This window comes from Dromaius novaehollandiae, chromosome 19, assembly GCF_036370855.1.
Source record: "Dromaius novaehollandiae isolate bDroNov1 chromosome 19, bDroNov1.hap1, whole genome shotgun sequence".
Taxonomy (NCBI): domain Eukaryota; kingdom Metazoa; phylum Chordata; class Aves; order Casuariiformes; family Dromaiidae; genus Dromaius; species Dromaius novaehollandiae.
In genome coordinates, this window is record NC_088116.1 from 1,520,480 (window position 1) to 1,544,230 (window position 23,751).

The following is a 23,751-nucleotide window of genomic DNA, read 5'->3' on the forward strand; positions in this document are numbered from 1 at the left end:
TTTCTACAAGCATGTGTGCATATACTCCTATAGTCAATAAAAACAAAACAAAACAAAAAAAACCCTCTAGAAGTCAAACAGAATTAAAAATATATAAATATAAAGAGGCAGCGGTGAGATCGGCACCCAAGTCCCAAGTGGTCCCTCACGACCACCATCCACTTGAGCTAATGAGCAGTTGCGTAGCTCTCCTCTGAGAGTACACCTATCGTCAGCAGCATGAGGCTTGCACGCCTGAAAATCACTCATTTCGACTGTTGCGATAAAATAGTGAAAGGTGACCACTGTTCACACATCAAACTATGTTACTCTTCAATTGGCATGTTCTTTCCCCTCTCTCCAGCAGAAACACCAGTCTATAAGGTGCCTCAATGTATATGCAGCTTCATAACTGGACTGAACACGTCCCCTTATTTACCCTGGTAACGTGTGGCCATAACTATGGTTACTTCATAGAAGAGTAACAGCAAAACATCTGCATTCGTAGGCAGATGGAAAACTAGACAGGAAAGAATCCTAAACCTTGAGGTTTTCACATGTGGAAAGTATATGTGTATGCTAATAAGGAGGAGAAGCAAAACCAACTAGTAACAATTCTAATACTCAAATGATAGTTCACATCCTCAGTTCATGCTGAGGCGACCCTACCATTTTCAACAGTGCACTGCAGTTTACAAATAGTTGCTCCCAGGATTACTTATTATTATTTCCTGAATTATGACATTTATTTATAATTTTCCTCTTCCAACCACGTTAATTTTTTTCAGAATATGTATATATTCTCATATATATATATCAGATTTTCTTTTCTGGGTCCCTGATTTGTATCCACAAAGAGACTAAAAAAATCCAACCATCTTTTAGGAACCGATTTCAAGTAAGTTCATGGTCTTAGTCTGCTTTCTGCAACCCAGGTACCTACGAAACACTTGTATCCAGCTACAACTGATATTTGTGCTGGTTATTTTCTCTGTGCATTTATCTGTGCTGACCTGTCAAACAGGCTACAGAACTCACCAGAAATGCAGCCTCACATACTTGCTACAGCTCATGGGAAACAGCTACCTTAGGCTGGCAGTATTTGCCCGATTCTCCTTTCCTCCTGACACACTGATCCTTCCAAATGGAATTGGCTTACTGTCTCAGGCATGTGAACTGTTATCTTAAGGAGGATTAAATAATGATCAGAAAAACAGGATAAAGACTAGAGGAACTACCAAACCTAGGAAGGTGGTTAAAACTTAGCATGGTACTGCCTGCCCTTTACGTAACAGCGCACAGACTGTTCTTTAAAGGAAACAAAGAAAGGTATTTGCTCCCACAGATAATCAACAAGTGAACAGTCACCCATCCCACACCACAGATGCACTAAAAGACAAAATTGACTTAATTAAATGTTTCTGGAAGTATATCTAAAATTAACTTGTATATGCACCTTTAAAGATGTATTTTTTAATAAAAATAGAAAGATAACATAAAAAAATGCTAACTATTCTAAACAGTATTGATAAGCAAAAATCAGAGAAGTTAGGAAATGTTGTATTTGAAAGTATTTCTAATTATGTAATCCTCCATGTAGATTATATCACTCCTTTTTGTAATATATTCCATAAAATTCTTATCAAAAGATAGCTAAGGTAACTTCAGTAGCCAACTTAGGTATCTTCCTTGCTTTCAACATGCTACTTACACAGTTTAATGTACCAAAGTCATCAGTTCCAAATTGTTTTATAATTTAAAGCTTTATCATTTTTCTTTATCACACATTTGAGTTTAAAATTCCAGTACTGTCAGTTTTAAAACAATCTCTTCCTTTATCTCTTCCAGGAAAACTTCAGCGTGAGGATGGCTATACTCATGTCAGAGAGTTTTTGCTGGCCTAGTTAACTCCACGGGGTGAATGGCATAATCACCTTTAGTACACAGTCTACGCTGAGGGGCTCAGCACAGGTATGAGGAATAGACTGTAATATAGACTAGCCCAAAACACTTATATAGACACTATTCACCTTTGAAGAATACTGAATTTCTCAGAAGATAATTAAAGCATATATGACAATAACTACCTAAACCATTCTCCTGCATACAGATTATAAAAGATCCGAGAACTCCCCACAGTTAACTTTATTCAACTGAAGAGTCATATAAAGTGAAAAACATAAAAACATACATAATGCTGTTCTAGAGTTATCTGATGAATGTCTTTGCACTTTAAATTGAGTAAGATAGCCCAGACTATTAAAATCACATATGTGTATAGCTTATTGGAATGCAATGAAAGATCAAAGATTAGAGCAAAGACGGTCATAAATACTTTTGAGGCTGGAAAGGAATAGCTGTCAAATTTAGCTAGTTGTTATGATTACATTAACTGCTTTTCTCCTCTGCAGTCTCTTCACAAGGGTAAAATAAAACATATCCTGCGATCCTATAACATACCAGTGTTCTCTAGAATGATTAGTATGTTCCTCCTACGGGGACACTACTGTGGTGACATGATAGGTACCACTAGACAGGACACAGCACTGAAAAAAAAATATATAGCCCCCCAACATTTTAAATATATGAATGTTTAAAATAGCATTCTAAGGTAAATAATGTCTCCCAAAACCATGAAAATATTATGTGCAAAAACAGACAAGAGAAGTATAGAGGTTGGAATGATTGGAATGTCTCTTTTAATGAAAATTCAGAATGTGTTTTAATTTCTTGCCAGTCAATGCAAGTAGTCTCACAATTTTACCACTACGTAATTTCTAATCTGTAGATGAATTAATACTAAGAAGATTCAAGAAAAACATTTTTATGACAGCATATCTTGTTTCACCTCTTAGATAAATGTATGCATCCCCAATACATGACTGCAGACATCATTTTGGAACCCACTGCAAAAACTACTTCAAGACTATCAGAGATACATGTCCATTTCGTCAGTTTGCTTAGTGTTAGAATGATGTTGACATTCTGGTCTATTTGATGTTTTCATACCTGTCAATAACTACACAATATATAAAAATACTGAATATGTTCTTATGTACTCAAAAATGTTACGTTAAAGAAAATGAAGCAGTCTGACCAATACTACCAACTGACATTTTGAATAGTTCAAGGGTCAATACTGTATCTCCAGTCATATATTGATAGACACTTGCTACTTTCTCATATTAGTTGTTACAAAAAGCTTGTTCCCAGTTATATCACCCTCACCTTATCTCAATAAAATGCTACAGTAGACTTTGGTACTGAAAGGGATTACAGGAGATTACAAAAAAATACACAATTCAAACTGTAATGTTAATAACCACTACCGTTAATACTGTCTGGAAGCAATTATTTCAGTGTTTCAAAATAGCTTGTTTTTGCCTGTGAGTAAACCAAGCAAAATAAAAGCAAGTTTGCCGTTCAATATGCATCAGTATAACTGACTTCATGAAATTATGCAGCAAAAGACGTTTAAAGGGAAATTTAATTATACCTGCTGAATGGGACTCTGTGCCTGAAACAATATTCTTCGCCCAAGTAATTCTGCAAAGATACAGCCTACAGACCAGATGTCAATAGCATTGCTGTAGTGACGGCTGCCCATCAGGATTTCTGGAGCTCGATAATACTGAGTGACAACTTCCTGAGTCATGTGACGAGATTCATCTAATTCTTCCACCCTGGCCAATCCAAAATCACAAATCTAAATTGAGAAGGTAAATAAAAAAATTAAAATAACCAAAACACTTAATGCATTTCAAATAGGTAACCTTTTGGCAACAAAGCAGGGAATTCCAAACCAGCATTTAAATAAATCAGTTAATCTGCTGTAACTGCATAAGCGAAGGGAAAGGGAAAAAGGAAGAAGTTATGCTACTTTATTCCACATCCACTTAAAATTTCTACAATTTTATTTGAAATCACAGCATATTCAGTTGCAATTACAATATTAATAACTTAAAAGACTTTATATTCCTAAACAGATTTGCACTAAAAAAAAAATATTGACAACCTCTAGGTTCAGAATATTTCATCCCAAACCACATTTCGGTTGTTCATAACACATCTCAAAATGTTACAGAGTGATTCAGCCTTCTCTGTCATTATAGATTTCTGGATTTTTCTTTTTTAATTTCTTAAACCATAAGACTTAAGAAAACAGAGGCCAAAATTTTCAAGATTAGAATGTTTAGCAAATCGGTGTAAACAAAACTGAATTTACTGATAACTGGGATTACTATACAACATCTCTAAGCCCTTCAGAATTACACATGCCCAAGAAATTGATGGAAGAGTTTGAGCATTTTACATTGCTTTTACGTTGACCAGCACACCGAAAACTAACATTGCAGTACCTCAAGAAATTTTCTGAACTGCTGAGGGCACAACAGTTTACACTAAAGTCAAATACAAAAAAGCTTGCATCTTGTTTCCACAGATTTGGGGAGAAGTAGGCAGAAGAGGGGAGAGAAAGAGGTTTATTTCATTTATAATTTTGAAAGAATCTGTGGGATGTTTTCTTTTAAAATAACTTTAACTTTAAAATAACTTCACAGAAAAATATTCATATTAAATGTTTTCATTTAAAAAATAAAATAACATCTGATTTATAATGAACAGCACATACATATGTACATTTTCAATAAATTTAAGTAGCACCTTAAGAACACAGTTGCTGTTCACAAGTAGGTTCCCTGGTTTAATGTCTCGATGTAAAATGCCAGCAGAATGTAGATACTTCAGACCTGAAATATTAAATGAAATTGAAATAAATACTTTTTTCCCCCCTTCTTAGAAAAAAAGTTTAAGGCTGACAACATTTTCCTGAAAGGTCTTGAAACTCTTGGTCAGCAGAGACTTCTCCATTTGCTCATTTTTACACAAAATTTCAAGTCTAATTTCAAGCCTCTAGCATACACTGAATGAATGGATAAAACTTCCGGAGTATACAAACTAGACAGATACATAAAAATATATAAATATATATAAACATATATGTGTGTGTGTATATATACATACACATATATATACACATATATATGCATATTTTGCTCCCTGGTTATGCCAAGGATACTCAGGTAATCATGATATTGCAATACCAACATATAGCTCCCACTGCTCTCTCTCTCCCAATAACAATTTTAACTTCTGCAGCACTAAAATTTGACTTAAAAATTTCCTGGCTAACAACTGCTCTTAAGAGACAAGTAAACTCAGATTAAATCAAACCTAGTTTGCATTATTACTTTTTTTTCCTTAGATATCAAGATGACTTACTTTCAAAGTAATCATGAACCAGCAGCAGATAGCACAAAAAGGGGGCTAAAAGAATACAGCCCCAAATTACAGTAAAGCTTAGGTCCTTTTCTTAATTTTAGTAGTGTAAAAATTCAAAGCTAGAGCTAAGGAACTCAGGACATCTGATCACAGTGACTGGGGATGTTTCTAAATTTTATGTGCTTAGGAAAGAAAGATAACCCCTGCTTCCTGTGTGCTTTTGTAGTTCCTGAAGCCAAAATTCTGTTTATTGTTGTTGTTTTTAATAAACTGAAAATAATACAAAAGCACCTCACTAAAAAGTTTAATGGAAGAAAGTATATCAACAGGAAGTTGTTTATGCACATGAACTACAGTAGCAGACAAAGCACAGAAAATGGAAAAATGACCATACTTCAAATAGAATTGGATAGAGCAAATAAATAATAGCATTAAGATGGGCAACACTGAGATCTCAGGTCAAGTGTCTGGGCAAATGGAATGAGAATTGAAGTAACTCTTGAACAAACTCCAGCTGACAGCTTTATATTGCCATTTTGATGGAAATTAAGAGTTTTGAGTCCTCCCCCACCCAGCATAAACTCAATAATCATAGAGGCACAAATACCATTTGTATATATCTTTTCTTTAGCACGACAGGTACTAGCAGCAGCCAACACTAATTCTGGATTTTACCTTTCTTTGCTCTTTATGAATGTGACCTAGCATTTATATACTACCAGATAATATTGACTATTTATTTTCCGTTTATTCTAACGAAAATATCAAATAAAACCAATAGAAATCAACGGGACTAACAATGATCAGATGTTCAAAAGTGAAGCACAATAACCTAGCTTATTATTTGGACAAAATATTTTCCACATGGCCTAAAAAAAAGTTTAAAATTACTATTGTGGTTAATCTTTTTATCTAAAAATCAAACTTCATTGGACAGCTGCATAACAATTTAAACTACAGTGTTCTGCAAAATACCTTAAGTGGTTATAGTTACATATATTTATCAATTTGGCTCAGTCTAGGTGTCCTTTCCATACCTTGATTTAACAAACATCAGAGGACTGCTAAAATGCACATACCCCCACCTTCAAGACTCTAACAGGCCTTTAAAAAAAGCCTCTGCGGCTAAAGTGTTAAGTATTGCCATCTTTATCTATGTACTGTGATGGAAGGCAGGAGGGCTGACATATACTTATACCAAGAATAATTAATGCTTGCTATTCATTCGTAACATTAAACAAAAGATTAAGTTTCCACAGGAAACTTATTAAGATAAGGACGTCTTGAGAATAAACATTAAGAGAAAAAAATATAGTAATATTATACAATTTTCATTAATTTTAAAAGAAAAAAAATTACCTCTTAAAATCTGGTAAAGAAAAACTTTGACATGATCCGAGCTGAGTGGCTGAGGAGAGACGATAATCTTATGGAGGTCACTCTGCATCAATTCAGTGACAACATATCTTCAATTTATTAGTTAAGGGAAAAGCAGAAAGTCCAGCATATAATCTCTTGTAACATTTATCCTAGCTTGTAGGAATTTGAGCTCTTACAGGTCAGAGGTATAGAGTAACAAAGAATAAAGCTTCTTCACGAAACAGAGGTCAAGTTTCTAGGCTCTTACAAGAATGAAAATAAAAAATGGGTTGTAAAAGAAAACAGATTACTCAATAAAGTAGCATTTGCATTAATGTATTTGTTACAAAACTATTCCAAAGTCAAATTACAACTCAGAAAAGAAATTACTTAATATAATTAACGATATTTTGAAATGTTTAGATTTTTCCTTAAGCCACAAATTAAAGGCAACTCAAATAGTGTTTTCAGAGCGGACATATATGAACCTGTTTTAACAGAAAAACTGGCAACTGTAACACCAGTGAAAATCTCACAAGCTGCTACATGACCAGTAATGCAGACTCTTAGAAATACATATACCTCCCTAAATCTACCCAGTACCCATTATTTTACCTTCTCAAGCATCAAATGCACACACATACAAATCCTGATCATAAAGCCGCTTCTGAGTTATAACAGGTGAAGGAAAAAAAACCAACTTCTATCTGCAGGGTTAAAAAACCCTAATGGAAACCACCATTTGGTGTACAGACACACACGTGGAACACAGCAAGAGCCATGCCCACTGATAATTTACACAAACAGCTGAAGATGCAAAAAGTTGTACATTCGTTGGCTTATACTGAGGTAAGGTGTAGATTAAGAAGGGTACTGACTTTATTCAGGAAACACTAAAAATACTAAATATAAAATGCTTCAAAAATGGAGAAATATGGAAAACATGACAAGCATACCTTAACCCACAAAATCAGTCTCGTGACATCAATTTCCTGAATATGTTGCAATAACAAAACAACGCAAAAAATCATTACAATATTCAGGATACTACAGACATATGTTGCCTCTGAGTTGTACAGCTCAGTTCTATGACAGTTTTTCCTGATCTTAGCAATGAGGAGCCAACAGAGTCGTAGAGCAACTGTGCTGTATTCTATTTCATTCACGAACAACATTGCCAAGTAAGTTTTGATTTTGAATCTATAGTTCAGAATAGAGTTTGAAGCAAAACCATAGCACCTTGACTTTCAATAAGGGTTGAACTTGCAATGTTGAGAATTTTGAAAACTCTTAGTTTAACTTTTAAAATCAAACTTGATAAGATAATTAAGAAAGACTACATGCTTACAAAGCTACTTTTTAGTAATTCTATTTGAAAAAGAAAAGAAATCTCTGATTTGCTGTATTTATAACACTCACAGCTGAAGAGGGCAAAACACTGTGGTAATATGTTAACTGCATTTTTACTTTATAGCAACGTATCAAACATCTCACTGAGATTCCTGCATTAGGCATTAAACATTAGGAGACACACCAAGCCCTGCAACGTTTAAAATTGAGAGAAAATTGAAATAGAGAGGTAGTGTGCCCTGCCAAGGTCATACGAATGATCAAGGACAAAGTCAGAAATAAAACTCAGTCTCCTGGGTCTCAATCGAGTATCCCCCTTGGTGAACCACATTCATTTGCAGCTCAAGGTAAAGCAGCAGTCAGCTCTCCTAACCTTCCACTCCTCTGCAGGCATCAGTAACAGCTCAGTTACCCTCCTCTGACAGGGTGCTACGTAAATGCCGAAGTGCATACAAGTCTGCCTGTTACTCTGCAGAAAGAAACAGGATTTTGTTTTACGTGAGAAAGCTATATGCTTGTGTTTTACTTGCCCTCCATATTCACCACGAACAAGCTCTGGTAACTTCACGAACTCATCTATGTTGTGATGGTATTTTCAAGGGTGCTCCATCTTGACCTTCTCTCTGAAGCCAACGGGAAGCTAATTAGGTCAATGTTGAGGGTTTTGTTCTCTTTTTAAATCTCACCATTATCCTGCAGGAGTCTATCAGCTGCTTCAGTGCTTTTTATAACCAGCTCTGTTACATACAAAGTCTGGAATATTATAGCAAACCCTGACCTCAGTGAAGATATTTATCTCTTAGTAGCATGGTAAGCAAGCCAGCTTCAGCTGAAACTACCTGTTCTTACCATTATCAACAAATAATTAATCAGCACAGGCCACGTTGCACTTATAATGATCTAGAGAAACCTTACATCTTCCCTCCCTACCCGAATGAGCATTCTTCTTCCATCTGTTGCTCTACAAACCATACCCGTTCTTAAAAAATTCAGCCACGTTGTTCATTTGCCATGGGTGCACCAAGCAAAAAATCATTTTATAAATTGAACACTGCCAAATTTTTGACTAAAACTCCCCAACTTAGAACTGTATTCATAAAGAATTTATGAACATTTCTTTATAAGAGGAAAAACCCAAGTCTGTAGCTTCATAAATTTTAGTCTTCTAATTTTTCTTTTCCTTTCACAAAGACCTTCTTAAATATTTATGCCAGTCTTTTAAAATTTGTTTTTTTACCTTATGGCTGCAACATATCTTTACATTTCATTTTTAATGTAAAATATTAAAAAATCCAAAAGCAATGCGCTGCACTTTATTATAAGATTTCTGTTTTGCTACGCCACAAATCCTCCTAAATCTCAATCCCTGGCATAATGTCTCCCAGATGTCTCAACTAGTTGCCATGCCAACTAAAGCAGCTTAAATTAAATGAGGGCCTGAAATGGCACCTGCACCACTCCAGGTCTGTTGCGCATTAAATAAAGCTCTCTTGACAGGGGCTCAGAGGTGCCATTAGCTTGAACAGCAGCTATCTGATTATTGTCTCTAGATAATTTAATGAGGGTCTCTAAACAAGAGTGAAAGCAGCACTTGCTTGATGCTCCTGCCTTTTACAAATGTAGCGGTTTCTTAAACAGCTGGTGCACAAGTGGGTCAATGACTTCACTCTGGCCAGTGCAATAAGTGTTTAATCCCAAAAAACAAAAAAACAACCAAAAAAACCCCTCAGCCAACCAACCAACCAAAAAAGACTAACCTAAACTTACGGGATTTCAATCAACTATTCAAACAAGTATCTGCATTTTTCCTTTTTTAAATTGATACATAAAATACGCTGGCCATGAGGTGGTCACTGGAGCTGTAATATGCAGCTAAACTGAACATTACTACCAGATAAAAATTGCTGCTGACAGCAGTAATTAGTTAAGTAGCTGTATAAAATTAGAACTACAAATGTACCAATTTGCTTCAGAATAATTATCAAGGCAAATGCACAGCACAATAGAACCTCACTTATTCTTGTTGACTGGGAGACCTGCTGAATTGGTAAATTTTACAAAGTGACAAGCAAATTCAAAAAAAGGAATACTGCATCACAAAGCGTACTTTATTCTCATAATGAATCAGACCATTCTTAATTATGCCTCTGCATACTTCATAACTCAATTCTGCAGACATTTTTTCTGGGAAGAGGCCAGACTTCGTGGACCAGTTATGTGGTAGATGGGTTAGCAGGATTCTCAAGGAAGAGGGGAAGCATGCATCTGCATGATACTTCTAAGAAATGATTTAAATAATCCACAAAGAAGCATATTTATTTAAAAAGTCATATCTTATATATTTCAAGATTTTCTTTAAAATGGGGACAATGAGGATTTTCTCCTATTTTAATAGGTTAATATTTGTTTTTACTTTAGGATCATATCAAACTTAGTTTGTGATACCATCTCTATTCTCTTCCAACTCTTTACAGATACAATAGCTTCCAGGTACAAATATTTCTCTAACATCCTTGTTTCATATAAATGTTCAGATCATGAAAAAAACAAAAAAAAAATCCAAACAAAAAAACAAAAAAAACCCACGGTCCATGTAAAAACAGCTTAAGGAAAATTCAAAAAATTTAATGAATCTAGCATGCATCTAAACTCACTTTTATGTTTAAAATATGCTGGCATTTTATCTTGCATGTGAAATCACTAATACAAATAGGTGTATTTGCTGTGGAATCACCTCTATTATGTGAGGTAGAAATGGCAAACTATGGCACATGTCAAAGGCTACAGCCAAGCAGTAGCAGAAGCTTTTTGGAGGGGTTGCGTTTTGGAGGCAGAAAAAAAAGACATTTTTTCATAGCTGGAAGAAAATAGTGAAACTCAGTCAGAGTCATACTTCTGTGTACGTTAAGGGCTTCAAGTTCTTGCTGAGTTTCTAATATAGGGAAAATTCAGCCTTTCAACATAATCCAGCTGGGGCACATTGAGAGCAGCACCTAGGCGAAGCAGCAGCTCCCATGTCTCCACTCCTGCTCGGTCTCAACACTCAGCAGGAGCTGGAGTTCCCAGCCTTCCACAACAGCACCCTGTCCCCAGTCAGCTCCAAGGGAATGGCACTGGTGTTAATCGCTTGCAGCTTAATATTTCGTGCTACATACAATAAGATGAGTAATATTCATATCCAAATATTTCTGTCTATGCATTTGCAAAATGAAGCTTGAAAGCTCTGTAACCTCTATTTTGGGAAACACAAATATGGTCTGGCATATCACACCTGCAAGAGGGTCCAGCCTTGCTGTGACGGATATTCTTGGCTGTATACTGTGGTTAGCAATAACAAGACATACAGGCTCTCTGGTTTGAGTGAAAAAACACTCATTGGAAATTTTCTCCTTAACTAGTGGAATGGTGACTGAAGAACCATTCCCTGGAGGTATGCGGAAGAAAGGGATGGCAGGACACAGTCTGCAGAATACAAAAATAAATCACACTGCTTCAGCATTAGTTTCAAAATTGCCTTAGTTATTTAATTATTTAGGCCCAAGATTAACTGAATTTGATATTCAAATGGGAAATATGTCAAAAGTTTGTGCTACAAGGCACTTCTTGCAGATCACAGTTTTGATATTTTACAGTGCTTATGGACAGATGCAATAAAATTATCAAGTACTTCCCTGAATAGAAAAAAACCAAACCAGTGCAAATTAATGAGCAGTAGTTGTGTGGATATTTGACTAACCACTATTGAGAACTTCATTCTAGAAATAGCTTTTAAACAGATTTAAAAAGATGCAACACCAAGTGCCACAAATACTGTGAAGACTTTCTATTCAAAGTTAACATTTTAAAACCTTCTTTCATAACGTCATTTCAGTTTGTTCAACAATTAAATCACAATCCTTATGTTAAGATTTAAGATAATTTATTGAGTAACTATAAAAAGTTTAAAGTAGAGGGAAATTTTTACTGAATCTATTTTTACTGAGTTATTGACAGCCAGGCACATGTGGCTTGCAGGTTCTACTAGGAAGGTAACTGCTAACAATACATGATACACAACTTAAAAATCTTCCTGGTATTTCCCATGTATACACAATCTTCTGGATAGAAACAATTTCACATTGATGCATCTCAGGGAAATCCATCATAATACCAGTACACTTAGTTACAATATATTAAATTCCACAAGTAATTCATTCTTTTACTAAATGAAAATTACATGCAACAGACACTTCTGAACTAACAGCCTATTCATTTTTCTGAAAAACTCCGAGCTGCTAGCTAGTAATGCTGTACAGCCTTTTGAACCGGCCTGTAGATATACATCCACCGTAAGAGGTGACTGTGAACCAATGTCACCCTATAGAGCAGGCCTCTCATCAATGAAACCTCTTCTGCACAAGCTTATATGGCCTCCATGTATATTTTTGCCTAATTTAAGACACAATTCCTGGGTTGGGGGATGTACTTGCACCTAGATAAAACAGATTATGAGAATTACATTTTCAGTTCCAGGCAACATCACCCAGCTAGATTTTGCAGATATTGAGATAAAGGCATTACAACTGCACTGCTCAACAAAGCAAACTTTTAACCCAAAGCAAAAGACCATCATATTATAGAGAGAATAGAGCCATTTTGGTAGGCATTTCATTCAAGCAGATATCTAGGACTCTCTCTCATAGAGTCTACTGCTGTGACAACAGTAACACCCTACATTCATTATGTTAAAGGTACGTCATACTACTCTGCTCACAACAGTTCCCAAACGGGAGCTGCAATTCCCCTCAGTGCCTGATCCACCCAGGATACAAACCGCTGCAGTCGCAGCTGCAAAGTGGCGACCCACAGGCTTCTCCGGAACGTCCTAAACCCCAGAGTCCTTCATGTCCCTGTTCAAGCCTTCTGAACTTGTCACAACGGTAATTCAGAAAGTTACTTAACAAAACAAAACAAAAAAACCCTTTCTAAGGGTACTGGGAAAGAACAGGAAGCCTAAGAACACCCTGCTCGGCCCCCCAACAGCGTTATCATGTCCCTTTCACTGCCTGGAGGAACCCGATCTTCCCTTGTCTCTGTCAGCCCTCGTCCACCCGACACATAGGACAGATTTGCTCCATAATAATCAGAAAACAATTCTGTCACTTCTTAACATGATCATTGTGAAGGAGCTGCTGCAAACCTTTTTCTTTAAAGGCATCAAATTCTTTTCACGTCCGTATGCAAGACTGACTCACGTTATGCCTTTTCAGCTGCTTCTAATACTCACTTCAACGGAAAAAGTTTTCCAAAAGTTACTATAGAAACTTACGATAGTTTTTAAGGAAGAGAAGATGTATTTCTCCAGTTAAAGAATTCAGTATTATAATCAACTGAAGAAAATTGTGTAAATCTAGACTATTGAAATGGCCACTGAATAAAAGACTGCTGTACATCAGTGCAATCAGGAAATAACAGATAAGGCTCTGTGTAACAAAGTGCTTTTTTAGATGTCCTAGCTAACTCAGTAAGCCACTGTTTACAGTTACAACCGACATGCTTTAAAGCTAAACCAGCAGATATGTTGATGGTTGCAGGAATATGCCTCAACCTTCAGCTTAATGATGCATTTTGAAAATCCAAAACCAGATTCTACAGGTATTTAAAACTATATTTGTAGTGCTGGCAAACCAGGGTTATTCTGCTGGGGCAAAAGGTGTGTAAAATAAAGGAATATCATGAAGTTTGTACTCCCGATCTGGAGCTTTATGCAGAGGCAAAAATCAAAAATGCCTGCTGTTCTTGAGGAAAAATGTGTATTGGTAATTAAGAAATTTGGCAGTACTTCTAGCTTAGAAACGCATGTAAAGTAACTTCACAGAAAATTCCAAGTTTTTTTTTCTAAAAATGCCCACTAGGGAGAATTGGGCAAAACCAGTCACACATTTTAATTTTCTATTAATGTATAATATATATACAGCAACACGAAAAATCAAAAATACACTAGCAATGTGTTTTCCACGTATTTTCGAGACAAACATGTGGAATACTATATGCCCCATTTTCTACTCATTTTTGCATTAGGTGATATAGGCAAAAATATCTGTTCCCATATAATATGTTAAATGGTCACAAAGACTTTCAATCCAAAACCTTATTACAGATTCAAATTATATCTCAATTTGAAAGTTTGCAAAGAATTTTATTTTAAAATAAAATCTCACTAGATTAAACTTTCTCTATTCACCAGTTTCCTAACAAGTCTTTTCATTCCTCATCTAAAATTTCAATCAGTGTTGTAATGAATTCTCTTTACAAAATACACTTTGCAATCCTTACTAGTACCTATGAAACATGAGATAATTGAATCCAGCTCTACCAGTTCATTTACAATACATTATCCATATCATTTTAGTCATCTCTTACTAAATTTTATTTTTCCAAAAAGGACACTCCAACTCCTTAGAATGAGTTAAGGAAATCAAGCAATGCCAATTCATACCCTTTAAAATTTTATCACTCTTTGGTCAATATTCTTTATTGCAAAAATGGAACACCAGTATGATATCTTTAGGAACTATACTAGTGGATCTGCCAAATCTTTCAAAATGAGAACTTTTCACAACTAGGTCCTACAAATATGGACTATAGCTACCCGATTTTCTTAAACAGAATCTGAAATAGGTTCTACTTACATTACAGTAAGTAGAAGCACATACAATTAAAAAAAGAATACATAAAATGAAACACCTATTCATTCATTCTTCTAATGAATTTAAGGATTGTAAGTAAACCTACTGTATCTATACTGCAATTATTTTAACAAGGAGAGAGAAGACCAGAAGGCAAATAGTTTCCTATAACCAATACAATATTCAAGAAATTTAAACAAATGAAAAACACAGCCTATAAAATACTACTCAGAATGTCTTAAAATCAGTTAACCACCAAGGAAACTAACATTTCTGTTTTTACGTACAAAACCTGGCAGTAGCTACGCTAATAAAAATAAGCTTATCCCTCTTAAATATTCTTGATTGTACAATCACACAGAGGGCGTAATCCTTAACCTAGATCTGCTTTATAACTCATATGACTTACTATAAAATGAGGGCATTGAACTAGTGCAGATAACCAAAATCCAGTTTATAAAGATCGTCTCAGATGCTGCTGTTCACATAAAAGAAATATCAAAGGAAAGTTATGGGAGCTTTATCTAATATTCATATGAAAAAGCATCATATAGTACACCATATCTTTTCAACCAATAAATTTGTTTGACTGTCAATCAGCAAATCAGCCTGTACTGCAGTTAGAATCACTGACTTCACAATACACTTACTTTCTTCAGCAGTCAATTCAAGGTATTATAAATAGATCAAACCATATTTCACAAAGCTCAGTTTATCTAAAAATAAAGAGTGACAATTTTCAGCCCATTAAACTTTTCTGTAAAGTGGGTCAAGCAAAAAAACAACTAAGATCCATCAGTAATTAAAAAAAAAAAAAACCTTCCAAAATCTAACCAGAGCAAGTTGATGCACTCAAACTTCAAGCGGCTCTGCTGAACACAGACACCAATATAATAAAGCTACTTGTAGGATCAGCAGAACACATGATGGATGTCTGTGGGACAGCGCATTAATCTTTTTCATCGTAACTGCTACTATGCATCCAGGTAGCAGAAAAAAGTACTCAGGTCTGAGTTACTGTTGTGTAAAAACATTTTTTGTATAAATCTAGATAATAAACCTACCTCCTCAATCAAAATACTTTTTTGTGTGCTCCTGCACATATAAATATGTATTTTGGAATGCAAATTGCTTGGTAGCTGTCTTACATAAGCTTGTAACAGCAACATTATGCCTTGCCCAATTCACAAAGAGATTTTGGTAACAATTTTGGTGGTGGAGGGGGAGTTTTTATTTGCAAATTATAAACTGGAAAGATAATACAACCAAAGCTGTAAAAGGAGCAACTGCATAGTGAGATGACACACAGCAGAACATGCTACAATTCAAGTGTCTCCTTTCAACAATTCAGAAATAGTTTTATTTTCAGTGTTTGCTTTTGTGATTTTTCATAGAAGACAAAAGTCTATTAGCTGGCCTCAGCTATATAGCAGATCCCTGTCCTGAAATGCTAATTTGGTAATGGAAATGTCAATGTGACATGATTATTTGATTATCTGCTCTCTAAAATATAATTTTTACTTAAGCCTACACAGGATTTTCTGTTACTAACAACATGTGAAAATATCTGAACAGTTTATAAAACTCTGCAAATAATTTTAAGAGTTATGGGCAGGACTTCAATGAAGACCTCTTTTTCTACTGAAATATAAAATGAACTATAACCAAATAATCTCACTTATTGCTAATTATCAAGTTTACTAGCTAAGAACTAGTTACCTACTTCCTAAACATTTCTCAAAAAGTAGATCTTAGCATGTTAAATATTTATAATAGTATAAAGAAGAGAGCAGATAGTGGGATTAATCTAGGGAGACAGCCTTTCTGTACCATGAAAATCTGTACTTAACTCATTGCACTACAGAATAAGTTTCTCGTAACTTAAGGAACAGAGTATTAATACAATCTCTTTTAAGTTACAGAACTCATCTTCCTAGTAGAGTCAGTATGAGCACTACTCAGATTAATAAATTACTTAATTTTTTAGTATTTAAGAATGCAGAAATTCCCAACCCCGAAATACAAGACAACCCAAGCAAAGATTGAAAAAGGGAAAAAACCTCCACAAAATATGATGTTCTTGCACGAAGCTATACAGTACAGAATTCAACTTTTTATGGTTACACATATATGGGTAACCATAAGCATGTACCTTTTTATCAGTGCTACATTAAATAACATGTACATCAGTGTGAAATCTATTTTCTTGATCAAGGTAAGGGCTGATAGAGGAAAGCCACAACCTAACAAGTTTGCTGAAGCATCCATGAAAAGTCACAAGTTCAAATCATGCAACAGTAACACTCCCTAAAAGCATCAGAAAGTATTTTAAGGTACTAACAACTGAGAAGAATATAAACCGTGGAAATAGTTTTCAGAAAAATACTTTGAGGGAATCACCATTAGGAAAGCAGTACCTTCGGTAAATATTGCAACGCACTGCACTTATTGGCTCTCCTGTATTCAAAGTTTCATACTCAATCCTGCACCATTCATCTCCAATGCTAACATTAATCAAGAGTTCTTGCAAGCGTAGATTCACTTCTGTGGATAAAACTGTTCAGATACAGGCTCAGGGTTTTTCTAGTTCTATTACAGAGATTCCACCAGCTACTTAGAGTTTCTCAGCTAATGAAAATCACACCTACCTCAATTAAGGTGCTCTATTTTATATTTAGGATACATTTCTTCAAAATAGTCAATGTGTGGAGGCTGGAGTATGTCGAGGGCAGAGAGTACCTAGGAAACACCATACAAGATCAAGACATACCCCAATCAAAGACAAACCCCTCTTACAAAGATAATCAGACTGCAGTTTTCTTGTAGAGCTTAGTTTTATTCTATCCCATCCAGACAGACAGACAGACATTCTATCCCACTATACATGAGCATTTAGTAGCCCACCAAGTCAGAGGTTCTGCACCCTCAGGGTTTTCTTTTTCTCAATTCAAGAAAATTTTTGCAAATGTCCAAGTACTGGCTTAAAAGCATAAGTCTACCTACTCAATAAAATTATTTTATTTCAGGCATAAATATATTTAATCATAAAATATTTGAAAGAAGTAATTCTAACAGAGAAATGCAGAAGTAAAAGACTTTACATTTTGTTCTGCCATTCATCTTTAACACTTCTGTGATGTACTACTACAACAAGGAAATTTTAAAAACAAACAGAAAAACCCAAAGTTGTTCACATTCTGAACCAGAAGCTCAGTCACTTAAATTCTCTCTGCAGAGCAAAAAGTTACAAAAGCAGCAGCAGAGAATTCACATTCTTTCACAGGAAAAAAATACTACCTTAGTGTAGTCTTTTAGATCCTGTCCTAGCAATATTTATGACATCTGGGAGATGGACACACACATCAGCAGTTATCAGTCTCCACTTCTGACTGCTTACAGAGATGTTTTTACTTAATTTTAGTCCTCACCAAAAATCTTTCCCATAATGAAGTTCCTGGTGAGAAGCAGCTTAAGATAACAGTTCAAAAGAAATCTTGCCCTGGAATTTGTTTCCCAAGGATTTGGGGGGGTGGGGGGGGGGTGTAGGCAGCTTCTTTGCAATCCAGTATCTAGCTCACGAGGCAGTGATCCTCTTTTGTGCTCCCACTAATAATGCTTTTCTCAATTCAGTGCTTAACGACAAATAAAAATCTCTTTTTAAGAATATGATACCCTCAGATAAAAAAAGAGAAATTTAGGAAAAAGAGGAAAAGCAATGAAATAAGGTTTTAAGACAAGCACTGACTTCCTGACAGAGTTGCACCAGCAGAAGACTGCATTCCCAAGATGCTCATCACTGCTCACCAATGGGAGAGGTTACCACATCCACAATTGCATTTGTGGAACAGTTTCTCCAAGTGCTTATTAATTTGCTTCAGACACAACCATCTAGGTCAACTCAAACCATTTTTAAACAGTTTAACTTAACCTAGCTGATTTTGCCTTGAACAGATTTGGGAGTGTTTGCACAACCACTCTGCTAGAAGAACTGAGGCAGCAATAAACTCCAACAAAGGGGAGAGGAAGGTGGAGTAAGAAATAGCTTGGAAGCAAAGCATCTCCAGCTGGCATAGCTGCTTGCAGATTGAAATTTATCTAAAGCCTAAAATAAGATTAGGTTGAAGTGCATTGCCTTCTATTTGCAATCATTTTGGGAGTGAAAGTATGAACACCCTTAGATTCTTTAATCAAGTATTTAATTTTTCACACTGTTTGCAACAGTAATGTCTGACCTTCCAGGAAATCTGACAACTGTAAAATTAAAGAGCTTCTAAAGCATTTTAGATATTCTATATCTTAAACGAAAAAAATTCTTACATCACTGCTAGCACTATTTTACAGTTAGGCTTTACTAAATACTTCAAAATTACTTACATTGTCATGCTTAAAAAAACACAACATCTTCAACTCCCGGAAGACCCTTTTACAAGAGACCAAATTTTGGAAGACGTTGGGCATCTTTTTGAGTGCAACTCTCTTTCCATCTCGTGGATCTGTTACTGACCTACAGAATAAAAGATTCAGAACATCACATACTACTGTTAGACAACTTTTCTAAATCAGAAAGAATATTTAAGAGTTCTGATCATTCTCAACTTAGAAGGTGAGTCAACACAACGTGCAGTCATTTCTAGGGAAAAGAGTATCAAGCAAAGGGAGTTTAAGTGCACTGTACTATAGTCTTTCTATTAAATGCAGCGTGATCATTCTCTGATGAGAGTACATATACACAAAGCCAGTCAACTTCGGCAGCTTTCAAGTGACCGGACACGCAGACATTAGTGAATATACTGCCTGCCCCTAACATACTGTAGCTCAAACCTGGATCAACGACTTAAGCCAAGGAGCATGTGTGACCACGAGCATTTTCTTCATCTCCAAAAAGACCTTATTAAGAGTAAAATATTTCTTCAATTACACAAAGTTGATTCTATTAGATCTATTCCTTTCTTCTTCCTTCCTAAAAGGGCAAAGAGTTTAATAATTCAGTTCTGACAGAACACAGGCAAGTAAAGTGCTATTACTTGATCCATCACTAACACCTGAAGTCTGGAGAAGTAACACCACGTGGTATCTAAGTCTGCACAAATATAAAATGGGTTCTATCTTTCTCCCAAAGAGTTTATGGGATAGTTCAGAAATTATAAGGTGCTTTGCATATGGCAAGTATTTTAACTTAATTAGATTCTGAAAATAGAATTTTATAATAAGAACCAAAAAACTAGAGCAAGGAGATTCTGGTGCCTCAATTCCCAGTCATGGCTGTTAAGGCGAGGTTTCTCAAACCTCCCTACAAAACAGGGTTTCTGGATCTTCAGTCATTATGAGCCCTTCAATCTTCTTCTGCATAGTTTTATTGGAATAACCAAAGTAACTTTCTTCTCAGTGCTGTACTGTAACCATGTAAGACTCGACATCCAGCTACACACCCTGATAATTACATTTGTCCTTAAAAAGTTGCTGGCTTTCCTATCTATCGCGGGACTGCAATACAGACAACACTGAAGGTGGCTTCTTTTGTCCCTGGTCCATGTTGTTTTAAATATATAAATAAAAAATTAGGTAATCAACTCTCTGTCAGATCTCCAAGTACCATGTCTGTCATCAAAAGATGAAACAATTCAGCCCAAAAACTCAGAAGCTGTTGCTGAAAAGAGTGGTTGAGAGCCAAAGGAAAACTACCCCGCCACCCTCGGCTAGAACGCTTCCTGTTAATTGCCACAAAGCATTTATATTTAATATGGGGGGCAGCAGGGGGGGAAAGATGTTGGTGACCTGGGAAAGCTGATGCCGGACTATTTCTACGCTGGGAATCACAGAGCTGGAAAAGGCTCTGAAAAGATCTTCTAGTCCACAATCTGCTTCCTACTTTGTCCAGGACTTCTACCTCTTGCCTAAATTGGCAAGAAAGGGAACGAAAACTGGGAGAGCTACAGCAAATCCCCTGTTAATACCAATCAGTGCTCACCGCTGGCCAGACCGAGGTATCCTTCCTCACGCTGTACGGTAACTTCACTCACAGATTACGGCTAACCTCACTGAGTGTTTGCAAACAGGGCACTGGGCATCGGGCGTGGGTGACACTTCGGTCTGCCTGTAGCTGGAGGATCACAGCTAAGGCGGGTTCGGAGCGACACAGCAGGGCCAGCGCGAGGCCGCGGCTCACAGACTCATATAAATTTGATCCCAGCATGAGCCGAGAGCTCCCACTGCACACAAGGTCAAGCACCACTGATCAGCTAATTAGCGGTATTCTTCCCTCTTTATGAGGCATCGCTGCTGGCCCCCAGCAAGTTTTGGCTAGTGTCAAAAATAAAAGCCACAGCACCCTAACCTGTAAAAGAAAACTCAGGTTTATTATACCACATTTGAAAAGCTGATGATTCCTGGCAATTAAATAGGTACATTCTTGCTACAATAACAAATTTGCAAAGCTATATTTTAAAAAAAAAAAGAAAAACCTTTACTGATTATACTGCAGATGCTACTGAACTGCTATATTCCTTTCTTTGTAGTTCTGACACTATTGCTGAGCGCTGCACATCCACAACAGAGCACTGCTATCAACGGGATGTTCACGGCTACAGAAGAAATTTTAGTAATGGATCACACTGATGATACCCTTAAGTATCACACAGATGCAGACCTGAGACCTTAGACAGTTTGAACATTTCTCACGAATGACTGAAAATACCTAGGTGGTCTGCAAGCACCTTCCTCAGCTGTATTATATTCAACAGTGCAGTTAAAACAATAGTTAAACAACTAATCTAGCTATGAAAAAATCAATTTAAAGCAGTAACAATAACATTTCATGGTCTTTTTATACTCTGTTATATTATAGCATATTAAGGAGATGCTCTACAACCATCTTTGAAGAAGGGGCAGAAAATCACAATGCGCGTTGCTGTTTTGTTGTCTGTCCTTAAAAGACATGTAAGCAATCTAAAACCATATTCACCTGCCTTTCACTACTGCAGATAGAAGCGACCACAACAAGAGAATTTTCTGTAAATAAATACAACCACTATTTTACACACTAAATAAATGAACTTCTCTAAAATCGTTTCAGTCTGTTTAAAACAGAGTAAAACAGTGCTTAAAATCCAGAGAGATATTTGAGAGAGCTCATTTCTGCAGTTTCCATTGTCTGGAATAAATTAGTACAACAAACATATATGACTTTTTCTACAGAAAGACTCAACAAATCGTCACGGATCACATGTGCTGGGGGCACAACAGTAAAACAGTGTAAAATAAAACCGATGGCAATTTGTCTGCAGGTTCATGTCATTGAAGAAGTACTAGCTGCAGCTTCATAGATCTCATAGATTTAATAGGTTTTCTTTTTTACCTCAAATTACATAAGCTTCTTATCTGTACCACTAACTTCCACAAACACATATATCAGTGCCATGCATGCATCTATTCCTAGTATTGGACCGGCTTCTTAAATGATTAAAAACTGGAGCATCGGATACAAAGAGAAATCTGTAAGGTCAATGGCAGAGCACCAATGACAGCTATCAAGAATTATTTCAGTTATGAGTACACTAAATCGCACTGTGGAGAAGCCCCTCTAAGTTCACTTCTGCACTGGAAAAAGCTTCTTGTGTAATGCGAGAAAACTGAAATGAGGCAGTCCTGTCCACTTGCCTGTTCCATTTCTCTCCCAAAATAGTCTCAATCTGGAAAAATCTGATGATAAAACAGCAAAAAAAAAAAAAAAAAAAAAAAAAAAAAAATTGATAGCTGTTCAGGGCAAGACAGAAAATTGTAACCTCTGATGCTATCGTAGACATCAACAACAGCCACCCTAGATCTTTCTCTATTCCACTCTGGCTGTTTTAAGATTTGTTACAACCCACCCATCCATTTTTATTTCCTGAATTTTCAACTTTTGCTAAATTATTACTTTATAAACGGACTATTTTTGAAGTGCATGTGTAACTCTTACCAATACAAGAGAAGATATGATGTAAAATCTATAGTGAGTGCCACTGTTACCCTTTTTTCTTGTAAAAAGTTTTTATCTATTTAATTCTTGGAGGTAGAATTACACATCATATTCCCTAAGGACTCTATTTAAATTACATTACTATATATGACATTCGGCACCCCAAACACGTAAGACTGATTTATCTTTGGGGATATGTAACAATATTTAGCATAAGAAACCAGTATGGGCTTTTCTCATGTTCCCTCATAAATCAGTCACCTCATTTTTATGCCACAATTCCAATTTCTTCTTTCCTGACCTAGCTGCAGCTAGACTACCTTCCTGCTCATACAGCACAAACCAACAGCAGATCTACAGTGGTGGTTCTGAGCAAGTATCACCAAGCTCATCACTTAATTACGTCTTTACCTCATCTCTGCTCTGTTGGAATGGCACTACTAGTGGAGACAATTAAGTGACAGTATTCGCATTAACCTCTTCCTACTCTTCACTGCAAAAATCTGAATTCACAATACTTTAACCATCTTTGTTTCAGTCTTTAGTAAAGGCAGTTGAACTGAATACTAAGTACTGCTATGAAATTTCCTACAGAGGAAAACAAACTGAAATGGGCAGAGGTAAAACAATCAGGAGAAGTCACCAACAACCACGTTTGTAAAGACAGACTTGTAAACGAGTAATGCTGCCCCATGCCTGGCAGAAGTCTCGCCATCTGAGACGAGGGCACCACGTTCACTACTTACAGCACGAGTCCACCAATTTCCATAAAACCAATAACAGATAACTTGTGTTTTGTTGACCACTCTTCCTCTTGTTTTCAGTCAGGAAGCTTTATGATAGGGACTCATAGTTTTATGTTTAGGCTGTACGTACAGCAATCAGTTTCTAAATTTGAGTACTATCACAACAGAAGTTACCAGTCCAATTAATTAGTCATGGAAGAATAACCCATCCCATACACGTTAACAAGCAAATAACACATCAAATCAGAAAGAACTCTGAAGTTTTAGGTATTTTTGATAAAATAAAATTTCAGAAACAGATCAGGCATGCAATACAACTCCCATGCGTAAGTGAAATAGATAGAAGAAACTGAAAATGTGCTTGAACAACACACAGTCAACCAATCAATCAAAATAGCATTATTAAAAAGAA

At 36.0% G+C, this 23,751-nt stretch overlaps 1 protein-coding gene and 1 long non-coding RNA gene across 4 annotated transcripts in view; one reads left to right on the forward strand and one right to left on the reverse strand.

Annotated features, from left to right (window-relative positions):
- The window catches only part of LOC135330303 (uncharacterized), a 35,554-nt gene extending 13,895 nt beyond the window's left edge, over positions 1-21,659 (forward strand). The window contains exons 2-3 of the long non-coding RNA XR_010392243.1: positions 1,828-1,950; positions 21,152-21,659. This is a non-coding gene — a long non-coding RNA (uncharacterized LOC135330303). The remainder of the gene's footprint in view (positions 1-1,827; positions 1,951-21,151) is intronic.
- NLK (nemo like kinase) overlaps positions 1-23,751 on the reverse strand; it is a 71,395-nt gene that overhangs the window by 10,631 nt on the left and 37,013 nt on the right. For all 3 annotated transcript variants that reach the window (XM_064523054.1, XM_064523053.1, XM_064523055.1), the window contains exons 3-7: positions 19,011-19,140; positions 17,320-17,375; positions 6,619-6,725; positions 4,642-4,727; positions 3,476-3,685 (exon numbers count right to left, since the gene is read on the reverse strand). In XM_064523054.1, coding sequence (XP_064379124.1) covers positions 3,476-3,685; positions 4,642-4,727; positions 6,619-6,725; positions 17,320-17,375; positions 19,011-19,140 — 589 coding nt within the window. The remainder of the gene's footprint in view (positions 1-3,475; positions 3,686-4,641; positions 4,728-6,618; positions 6,726-17,319; positions 17,376-19,010; positions 19,141-23,751) is intronic.